This window comes from Danio aesculapii, chromosome 20 (genome assembly GCF_903798145.1).
Source record: "Danio aesculapii chromosome 20, fDanAes4.1, whole genome shotgun sequence".
NCBI lineage: Eukaryota > Metazoa > Chordata > Actinopteri > Cypriniformes > Danionidae > Danio > Danio aesculapii.
Genome location: NC_079454.1, coordinates 27,620,247 through 27,632,403, shown reverse-complemented (window position 1 = coordinate 27,632,403; position 12,157 = coordinate 27,620,247). Strand labels below are relative to the sequence as shown.

At 33.9% G+C, this 12,157-nt stretch overlaps 1 protein-coding gene across 2 annotated transcripts in view; it reads left to right on the top strand.

The window, feature by feature from the left end:
• Positions 1–11,617, top strand: part of gmds (GDP-mannose 4,6-dehydratase) — a 115,957-nt gene extending 104,340 nt beyond the window's left edge. For both annotated transcript variants that reach the window (XM_056445254.1, XM_056445253.1), the window contains 2 exons: positions 10,954–11,022; positions 11,108–11,617. In XM_056445254.1, coding sequence (XP_056301229.1) covers positions 10,954–11,022; positions 11,108–11,170 — 132 coding nt within the window. In that variant the 3' untranslated portion in view covers positions 11,171–11,617. The remainder of the gene's footprint in view (positions 1–10,953; positions 11,023–11,107) is intronic.
• Positions 11,618–12,157: the final 540 nt, after the last annotated feature.

Below are 12,157 nucleotides of genomic sequence, written 5' to 3'. Positions count from 1 at the left end.
GGCGACCCTAAGGAATTGCCACAACATAATGATGGAATTATGGGGATTATCAGAGATTAGGACGATGTGGTACATATGTCAGCATGTTTCCTCTGGCTACTCAAAGATACATTACACATGTCTCTCTTGTAGACTTGGATTGGAGACCTTTGTTCTTTTGTTGCCCATTGTTATTGTTGAGAGGTGCAGGCATCCTGACTTGATGAAATCTAATATCACTTGAAATGATTATTAGTGTCTTCACAATAGGTATTGCATGTCAGTATTAATTTTTCGTTTTTATAAGAACTTTAATACTTGCAAAAATTCAAGTCAAGTCTATAAGTATTAGTAATAATTGTATGTATTTCCATAGTTTTATTGATTAGTTGATATTTACATGTCTGAATATTATTATTATTATTATCATTATTAATAATAATATTAATAACCAATAATAATGCGATGGTAGAACATACTCATTTGTTAATTGTATTATTGTCTATTTTTATTTTAATCATCATCATCTTGAAATGATAAAGAGCTTGTTTTTTTTCTTAGGTTTTATATTTTTATATATTATATAACCTCTTGTTTGTTGTTATTATTATTAGTAGTAGTAGTATTATTGTACTTAATATTAATAATTATTATAATTATAATTACGATAAAAATTAATCTATGATAGAAAACATTTGGAAATCATTCTGAAATATTATTATATCAATTATTTTTGCTATGGTATAATTCATTATAATATTCAAAAAATTACATTATCCTTTAATACAGTTGTTGATAATTATTCAGCATTCATAAACTTGAATATCTAGTTATTTCTTTTAATCAAATTAAAAAATCCCGATTTCCCATAAAACTGTTGTCATACCCATTGTTGTTCATTGCATTCCAATCCCATGCAAACTACAGTGCACGAGTACAAACATGACATCGTAAATCAATACACAGTGCAATTGAGGCATGTATTATAATACATGTATTTGTACCTGCACGCTGTACTATTTTACTATACATTTAATTCTATTGTTAATAATAACACATATTACTATGATAAAGTATTGGTCTTATTTTTTATGGTATTGCTCTTGTTAATAATATTGCGATGGTAGAAAATACTCATTTGTTAATTGTATTATTGTCAAAATTTGTATAATCATCATTATCTTTGAAAGAGCTCGTTTTAAATTTATTTATTTTTTAGGGTTTATATTTTTATATATTTATATTACCTCTTGTTTGTTTTTAGTTTATATATTGTTTTATAATTATCATTATTGTACCTAATAATAATTATAATAATAATAATTATTATTATTATTATTATTATTATTATTATTATTATTATTATTATTATTATTATTATTATTATTGTTATTGTTATTATTGTTATTATTAATCTATGATAGAAAACATTTTGCTATGGTATAATTCAATATATTCAAAAAATTACATTATCCTTTAACACAGATGTTGATAATTATTCAGCATTCATAAACTTGATCAAATTAGAAATCCCATATTCTCATAAAGCTGTTTGTCATATCCATTGTTGTTTCATGCAAACCAATCCCATGCAAACTACAGTGCACGGGTATAAAAATGGCATCATAAATCAATACACAGTTGACGCATGTATTATAATACATAAACGTACCTGCTCGCTGTATTAACATAACATGTAAGCACATGCTTGTTGTTTGCTTTCTGCTGGAATGAAAGATGGCTTTGACCTTTCACTCCAAGGATCAGGATGGGCTGATGCTATCTGCTTTGTGGCAGAGGTCAGGAGCGAGATAAAAAGCATCCTGTAGTGATCAACACACACACACACACACACACACACACACATAGGCCCTCACTCTGTGAATGCAGGAGTCTGTCTTATCTGACCCATGTTGAGCGTCATAGTACCAGCATGCAAAACACAGCTGCATCATCACTTACCTGCAGCTTTGCTTTTAATTTGAATGCAAGATCCATTTTATTTCAGGCCGTCGGATCAGCGGCCCGTCTGTGGATTTATGAAAGCAGCTTCAGCCGCTGGTCGTCTGTCGTGATGCTTTATGGGTAGTGCAGTCTTTTGGGGTTTTCAGGGTGTTATAGTTGCTGTGGTTGAGAGGCTGGCTCTGCGTGACAGCTTTACGGTGATATGCAGTGTAATAGGTCAGAGTTGTTAAAGTTGAGTGTGAATGATGTTGTAAAGAGTCTGGCGGGTTGCCAGGTGCAACTCAAACCTGCAATAAAGCCCCGCTCTTGCGTTCAGCCTTTCCTCACGATGACCATATATACATCCACTTTTATTTCCATCACGCTTTACGGCGGAGCTTAACTCACTTTCATAACGTTACATGGCACTTTTTAACGTGGGGTCCTTTTACTTTGCGCCCCGGGACATTTTTCTTTTTACCGTGCTATACTCTGTTCTTGTCGAGAGAGAGAGAAGTGAAGAAATAAAGAGGGAGAGAGGGGTGTTCGTTCTCCCCTGGCCTACTCTCTGGTATTTCCTGAAGGACTTTGACTGAGCGGAACCACCCTGGGCCCCACGGAGGGGAAAGAGAGAGAGAGAAAGAGCTTTTAAAAGAGAAAGACAGGCCAGAACGTAACACTTTAAAAATAAGCCAAGTGTAAAGAGTACCAGTAAACAGGTGAATTTTGATTAATTAAATTTGTAGGGATGAAAGGTGCTGTTTTGTTTTTTGGGAGGACGGGGTATCATGATATTGAATTGCTAGTTGTGAAAAGTACGACACTGAAGGAAGATTTTGCGTTCAGTGCATTTGCATGTGGCATAATGTTGATTTTATCAAAACAAACAATAAAATTACATCAAATTAAAAATAACCTTAGTTTAACCTTATTCTTTTCTTAAAAAAAAAAAACAATAAAGATATTTACACCAAAAGTTTAGTTTAGTTTAGTTCATTTATTTATAAAGCGCAATAAAACAACAGTTGTTGATCATTGTGCTGTACAAACTGGGTTGTCACGATACCATCAATTCAGGCTATGATACTATACCAGCTGAAGTATCACGATACCAAGTAGTATAGCAATACTGTATTAATTCATAACTCAAATCTATGAAATAAAGCTAATTGTCAGAAATACTATATTTTAAATGTCATAATACTTAAGTTCAATTCCCTTATTATTGAAAACGTATTATTTGTACAGACGTTCTCTGCTTTTTTTGTATATACTGTGACTTTTTTGTTGTTATTGCAATAATAATGATAATAATAAAATAAATAAATCATTACTCACGCCATATGATCTGTCTTGACTGCAGCAAACTACGACCCATGTGCAGACAGTTAAAATGAAAGTAAAATAAAGTGGTCTATTGATTATTTGCTGGCACAAACGTTTGAGCATTTTAGTGACTTTTTCCATATGCAACACCTTGTAGAACCGTTAATGACCATACTACTGTTAAAAAAATACAGTGGCACCTCCAGTATTTTGGAGCCACAGTATCGCGGTGCTACCGAAGTACGAGTAAATCGTGCAACCCTTGTACAAACCTAAAAGCAAACTGTCAAAAATAGACAACAACAAATAAACCACATGAAATGTATCCAACATACCACACAGCATCAACAATAAATAACAAGACACCAGACAGGTGTACAATAGGATCAGTTTTCTCCCAATCTTGGAGGTGCAGCTTAAGTAACAAAGATTCATTGGAAATTTTTCTAATGGACATAGGTGAATGGACAAAAGTGAATGAAGGACATTTTTGGAGGATTTGTCTACTTCTAAAATCATTGATTGCTCTATTATCCTTACAGTTATTTTAATTTAGGCTACACCATATATTGAAATAAACGTAATATCGTGATGTGGATTTGGGAGGCTGAAACATCACACAGACTTTATGAATTGCAAATAAATTGTGGCATTCACTGTTTATCAAGTAAAAACAGTAGACAATGTTAAGATACTAAAAGCAAGGTCAAACTTTTTTAATGCATTGCTGTTTGAAAATTATTAGGATATAAATATTATGATGTAAATATTAGTGTTGTAATTAATTACAGTACAGTAAAAAGAATTATTTTATCCCCTTCGTTTTTATATCATCAAAGTATTCTTATAAATAGGTCAAAATATTGGGTAAGTGACCAAATTTCTCGGAAATTGTAGTAAATTTCACAAATGATTACAAAGAAACACTGAATTAAACCTGATATTCATTCATTCATTTATTTTCTTTTCGGCTTAGTCCTTTTATTTTTCTAAGGTCACCACAGTGGAATGAACCACTAAACATGGTATTGTAAATGATATTTAAATAATTGTTAACACCAAAAAAGCTTTTACTTCTTATTTATTTAGTGTTTTTTTGCCAATATCATTTTTCAGAAAAGTAGGGATGAGTAAACATTAATAATTGTGATGATCAGCATCATACCATGAGTGAGGCTAATTTTTTTAAATATTCCTTTATACTACACAATATAAAAATGCAAAGGTGTAAATAATGTTTTCAAAGGTGTAAATAAAGATTATTGGAGTATGTGTTATAAGAAAATAATATTTCTACTCATTTGCTAAATGTTTAATTCAATGCGTTACTTGCTGTTTTTTTGTAATGCTTGGAAATTGTTCAAGCAGTTGCTAACCAAAGCTTGTTTCTTGGTTAATCTCCAACCAGTCACTTGCAAACATTACATAAGTAAAATTAGCAATACTATACATTAATGATATAATCCTGTGCCATATTGTAGTTTCTCAGAGTATGTTGGTAACTCATGTCTACCAGCATTGCTTTATGCCATGTGTCATAACCGTGTGTGTGTGTTGGCACTCTGGCGGGTGTGTGTGTGTATAGTGGGAGAGGGAAGGTTAATTGTGGGCTGCCCTCTGTAAATGGCATGTCCCAGGCTCGTTATCTTGATTGAGTAATTAACTGTGGCTCTCGGCTCTCTTACTCACACTGTCAGCTTGCTGAACTCCTGACACCTCACATTCCTCGCTCGCGCTCTTTAACTTTCACACAGCTTTCAATTTATCATCATTTTCCTTTCTCTCTGTGTCACTCCTCTCTTTCCTCCTCTTCTCTCGCTCTCCATCACTGCAGACAACACACACACACACACGCACACACACTCACACACACACACACACACACACACACACACACACACATACACTTTACTACACATACACTTTACTACAAACATGAGTTAGAAATGTGAAGCGGCTTAGAATCATAATTCAGGTTGTGTTAAAAGGGAATGGAAGGGCCAAAAATGGAAATCGTGTCATCATTTACTCACTGTCATGTTGTTTCAGACCTGTATGAAAAGACCTAAAATCTTTTGTGGAAAACAAAGAAAGTTTAAAAATGTCTCAATGTTTTCCAGACAATGAACGTCAGTGCAATCTGATGTTGTTTAGGCTCCCAGTATTATATATGAAGATTTCTGTTCATATATCTTTTATATGTGACCCTGGAACACTTTTTTCTTAGGCAATTTAGGACTTAAGTTATATAAAGCACAGTTATATTTGTGGTAATGGCCAAAAATGCATTGTATAGGTCAAAATTAGCATTTATTTATGCCAAAAATCATTAATAAAGTAAAGATCATGTTCCATGAGGACATTTTGTTAATTTCCTTTCGTAAATATAACAACTTCTGATTTGTAGTGCCCACTGCTGAGCACTCCAGATCAGTGAAAGTAATGCATTACAATATTGAGTTTCTCCCCAAAAAAGTAACTAGTTGTGTTACTTGGTTACTTTTTATGGTAAGTAATATATTTCACTACTTTTGAGTTACTTTTGTGTTACTTTTTCTGACCTGGCTGAGTTTTTTTTCTTTTTTTTCCACATAAAAAACTGAATATAAGATAATGTTATCTTCGGAGAACTCCCTGACCCCAGAGCTATTCATGCCGTATTTACAGATTAATAATAGTTTAAAGCAATGCGTTTGCTACTTTTTGCCTTATCAGAAAGTAAAATCACTGTCCATTGAGACAATCCTCTTTTCCTTTTCTTCAATGCGCTCCAAATGAGAATTTTCCATCGCAGAAATGTAAGGCTCTGCTGTCTTCAATTCTGTTGTTTTCTTGCATCCTCTCATTGTGTGCGGGATTTAACATGACTACGATCATTTTAATACAGCCATTTTTAAAAGCTGATTAATTAAACTAAAAAGTAACTTGCATTACATTTTTAAAAAAGTTACTCAAATAATTTTACTTAATTTTTTAAAAATAATGCGTTACTTTACTTGTTACTTAGAAAGGTAATATTATTACGCAACTCGCGTTACTTGTAATTTTTTGAATCCTCATTCCGGATTTTCTAATAGTTATACCTAGAACAAATATTGTCTTTACCATACATCAATAAAAAGCTTATTTATTTAGCTCTCAGATGATGTGTAAATCTCAATTTTAAAAGTGTACTCTTAAGGTTTTGTAGTGCCGGGTAAATATATCAAATTATCTTCACTGAGCTTTCTACAGAAGACAAAAATGTAAAATAAAATTTTTATGTGTGCGTGTGTTTGTATGTGAACTGTTTCTCTTGTATAGCACATTACATGCATTTTCTATATTAGGTAAGCTAAAGTGTGTTTTTGAAATAGTTACAAATTTCAGCAACCAAATAATTCATGACTTTGAAGTATCAGTGACAGCAGTATTGTGCATATTCAGAATTGCAGTATATTGTATTACTGAATTCCAGCACGTCAAGTTCATTGCAATTGAAATTATTTTTTTAAAGGTTAGTACTTTAAAGTGGCCTACTTCAAAATAGCATTAATTTTCTTTTCGGCTTAGTCCCTTTATTAATCTGGGGTCGCCACAGCGGCATGAACCGCCAACTTATCCAGCATGTGTTTTATGCAGCGGATGCCCTTCCAGCTGCAACCCATCCCTGGGAAACACCCATACACACTCATTCACACACATACTGTACACTACGAACAATTTAGCCTACCCAATTCACCTATACCTCATGTCTTTGGACTTGTGGGGTAAACCAGAGCACCCGGAGGAAACCCATACCAACACGGGGAGAACAAGCAAACTCCACACAGAAATGCCAACTGACCCAGCCAAGGCTCGAATCAGCGACCTTCTTGCTGTGAGGCGAAAGTGCTTCCCACTGCGCCACCATGCAGCCCGTTCTAAATAGCATACTTTATAAAATGTTACTGTATATAGAATTAATCTGATGTGGCTGTAGTACTGAATTGCAGAACTTGTGCAAACATCAAATACTTTCTTCACCGTTTTTTCACCCCTATCGATTTAGTTGCATGTCTGTTTTGTTATTAAGCGTTAATTAACATATTCATCTAAATGACTTTCTCAAAAGTGTGGATTTTTCTGAGTGTTCTCTAACAGTAAATAGCTAACTCGGGTGCTTTGAACTTCTTTTTACTTCCAAATGAAGAAAGAAAATGTCTTAGCTTTGAGTATATCATGGCCTTTAGCATTTTTACAGTTAAAATGATCTCTTTTTACAGCTAAGCTCTTCTCTTACCCCCCCACCATTACTAAAATCATAATAAAAGAAGACGAGCAATGAAATAAAAAGCTGACTTAGGTGAATGTTGTTCATGCTGGCAGGACTCGTGTTCGCTCCGCTGCGGTGACCCTGCCAAAACATGTAGACTCTCTGTGGCTTGTAAACACACAAACACACCGCCAATACCACATGTAAGCACACACAGATCCTCGGTAATAAACACGGCGTTCAGTAACGTGCAACTCGCATCTTGTCATTCAAGTCTGGCTTTTAGCACATTGACACTTTGGATTTAGATGTACTTTTGCACTCTGTCTTTCGGTTTGGCTCTATCGTTCTCTTGTTCTGTGATTGGCTGTTGTTTGACATGGGAAATCATTAGAGTCTTTGATCCCTCCTAAACATCCTGCATCAAATAACACAAATCACACACACACACACAAAAATTCACGGCATGTAGGGAAGTCTGTCCAACAGGCGTGGATTTGGTGATCTATGAAACATGTACTGGTGTTGTGGATTCATCTCGCTTTTGAAGCTTTCACATGCGCGTGCATTCAAAGTGTCAGACACTTACGGTCTGCTGGAGAGGGTTTACGTGATCACATAAATATTTATTAAACTCTTGAAGCAAGAATGTCAGATAGAGATGCCTTGCCTGATTTTTCAGCATTGTCTTGTTATATTACATAAGAAATGCTAAATCTATTTTTGCATACCTGTTCAACTGCTATTAAAAATGTTTTCAGATGCAGTTTTTATAAATGCTTTTTGAAAACTGTGATGCTTTTTAAGGATTGTTTGAATATAAAGTTCAAAAGAACTGCATTTGATTTCAAATTAATTTCTTTAGTAATTTTAACATTTTACTGTCATCTTTGATTAATTTTATAAATCATTGCTCAATATAACTATTCATTTAATGTATTTAAATTAACTTAATTTACTTTATTTAAGGTAGTTTGATTATGTGTGTTTATTGGACAAATATGAAATGTCTGTTTTGGTGTCCACACTAAATAAATTCATTAAAGTGATTTTATGAATGTCCAAAATTGCTAAATGCTCGTAAAGTATCTGTTGTAATGTTTATATTAGCTAATATAATATATAAGTAAAAACTCTACAACTTTACCTTCTTCTCTCATTATTTAGCATGATAAATGCACTTATGTAAAATTAAAACTTGTTCTGACCTTATTAAAATATTTAAAGAATTATTGATGTTGTAACTGGAGGTCTACAGTTTATATCTACAGATTTTATTGATGTATTTAGTAGTAGAAAAAATGTGTTGTATAAGAAATAAATACAGAAATAAATAAATATAATATAGCAAAAAAACGTACTGGCAGCTAATTGTCCAGTTATTGCACCCTATCCATTTACATTAGCAACATATTGTATTAGACAACTAAAAATATCAATAAAAGTCATATATAAAATATTAAAATGAAAAAAAAGTATACATACATTGAAAATAAATAATATCTTTTTTTAAAAACACATAAAAAACTCACATTTTAAAAACAATATATTATGAAAGCTGCAAAGACCAATTTGTAAAGTGCCCAGCATATAGAAGTACACCCCTCACAAATCTCTCATTTAAATTAATATTTTCTATAGGAAGCTATACAATATTATATTTGTGCATATACATTAAATTAGTCAGTACTGAAGCCAAATCTGGAGCTAATCTAACAAAATAACTTACGATAATGGTCCAAAAACTAGCACACACAAATTTATATTTTATGTAAATTATAGAAGTTATAGTAAAATATTAAGTACTAATTTAAAAAAAAAAGCTAAATTCAAAAGAAACAGAAATGTTGTATGTTGTAATTTTTTTCCAAATATTTCACATAAATTCAAATATATTATCTTTTAATTTCTAAAGACATTCGGTGACTAAGGTATTACTTTAATAAATATATACGTTTAATAAATCTGTTTTGCACAAATGCACCAGAATATATCACCTATATTCACTGAGAAATGGATAAAAATATTCATTTCCAGAATGAGGTGTAGTTGTTTATGCTGAGCACTGTACATGTTTACGAACAATATGGATATTATGTTCATCTAAGGATGTTTGACAGCCACTTTTGTGTGTTTTGTGGATCTGGACACACTGCTTTTGTGGATTTGACCTCTGACTCGGCTGTCCAACAATAGAGCACAGGACCATCGATCTGTTTATATGTGTGTGTGTAGTTTACAAAACGGCATGCTTAAATTGGTTTCATGTATACACTGTATATGATACATGCATGTAGTGTATTTTCAGTCTTGCGTCATCAAGCCGCAAGTTCTTAAAAAACAGAGCTTGACGTGTGTCTTCTGTCTCTCCAGTAGTCCTGAATTCCTTTACGTTAAGTGCACAGTCACACACAATAAAAATACACCCAGATGAAGATTATCGCTTTTATTATTGTTTATGTTTATTTTATTTACCATCTATGCTGGTGCGACTTCTGTTTTACACCCTCAGATGTATAGAACTTTAAACAAGCAGTGTCTGAAACCAAAATCGTCTGTAACCTTCCACTGTGCAATTGATATGTCTTGACTTGCTGACTTTCTATTTAGTAGCAACAAGCACTGATTCTCCAGCACACGCAATCCTCACCGCATTAGTACCGTTCTAGCGTACTTCCATTGTCGGACGCAGTTTTGCATGTGAAGCCTTGGATGGGCGACAAAAGCAGCTGATGCTAATTTAGCTTTCAAAAAAGTGAAGACTAATTATGATTAATCTGCCGCATTAATACGTGTCTTGATTATGATGGTTGCATGCCATTTCGCATGTTGATGAATGAATGCTATTTGGCTAATTAGGCTTTAAAATATGGTTATGTCATTTAAATGATTTAATTGGAGCTAAAATGGAACCATGACTGTAACTTCTCAGGGGTCAGCATTAAAATATGGGCCCTTGGAACAAGAGCGCTCATTTGTCAAAACACAAAAGTGCCGTTGTAAATGCACATGTGTGTGTGGGTGTGTGTTCTGGCTTCTTGTGTAATCAGATCAGCAGCAAGGACACCCTCGAAACCCTTTACTGCCACCCTGAGAAGCACCTCTAAGTGTGTGTGTGTGTGTGTGTGTGTGTGTGTGTGTGTGTGTTGGCGTCCCAGCAGGAGAACAGAAAGGGTTAGGCCACAAGAGTCACATAATCCATCATGCTCTGGCATTGGGAGAGGGCTGGAAAAGAGGGGGTCCTGGATGGATGGCCTGCCTCGGCCCTCACCTTCCCCCAGAGACATGGAGCTTGACACCTGTGTGTGTGGGGTGTTCGTGTGTGTGAGAGAGAGAGAGAGAAGAGAAGAGTTGGGAGGTCCGGTTAATAAAGAACTTAACCACCCCTTAGCCTTTTTTCTTCTTCGTCATTGTTTTTTTTTTTTTTCATCTCCCTCGGTCTCACTCTCATTTTCTTTTCTTTTTTCTAGGACTTCTTGCAGGGAGACAGTTCCAAAGCCTTTAAGGTCCTGGGCTGGAAACCACGTGTAACATTCGAGGTGAGCGTTCCTGCATGAAATCAACACGGTTCACTTCCAGTGCTCTCGAGATTGAGAAATAATCAGTTCTTGTGTGTTTGAACAGGAGCTTGTTAAAGAAATGGTGGACGCGGACATCAAGCTCATGCAGAACAACCCGAATGCCTGAACCCACACGCCTTCATCTCCACGCATGCCAAAGAGGCGCTTGTTTTGTGTTTGTGTGTGTGCAGCCACTGGAAGAAGCACTCAAATGCATTTCTGTTGCTCCGTCTGTCGTTTTCTCCTCTGATATTGCTTTCCCTGTGTTCTTAGGGTCCTTGGTTGTTGCCTTTTTACGTTTTTAAATACTGTAATATTTATGATTATGTGTATGGATATTTAGTCGATTCTGTTGAAATGATTTTTATTCATTTTTATAAAGTGATTTTTATTCGTAATCATGAAAACAATTATAAATAAGGGGTAAAGGGTTTGTAGAGCTATTTAAAGTTCTCTGATGCTGTTTAATTCATGTGATTGTTTAAATGAAAAAATGTCATTAATTGGTTTGAACATTTAAAAAATGTCTCCTGTTCCTATTTAAGATTCAAATACAGAATATGAAGTTCTTTCAGTGTGTGTGTGTGTGTGTTTTTTATTGGGTTTAAATGCATTTCAGTGTTGGTTTTGATCCATGTTGTTCGAGACAATATTGTGAGTATTTGTGCTGGTACTGGTAATTATTTGTTTCCCAAATGATTTTACTTTCCTGCATTGCATTATAAGAATTTGATAAGATGGAAATGATTAGCCACAAGTGGCATTTTTGTTCATCAAAGATTTTCTCTTGTTTTATAGGTTTTTAAACATCTATTTTAGTATGTGATACCAGTGATTTTATTATGTTTTTTCTTAAAATAGCATGGTTTTAATTATTTACTAATATATTTGAATTAGGCTAAACATACTATAGACGGGTAATGCTGACTCAGTAGGATAAAAACAAGATTTGCACGCTTTTCAAAAATGCGGGATTGTTTCAAACCTCAGTTTTTTGGTTAAATGTAGACAAACCCAGAGGTTGGGCTATATTTTAAAAATGATTTTGTATCAGATTTTTAACTCAACAGTTGCATTGGTCCATATTTGAACTGAATTTGGGTGGATCCATTTT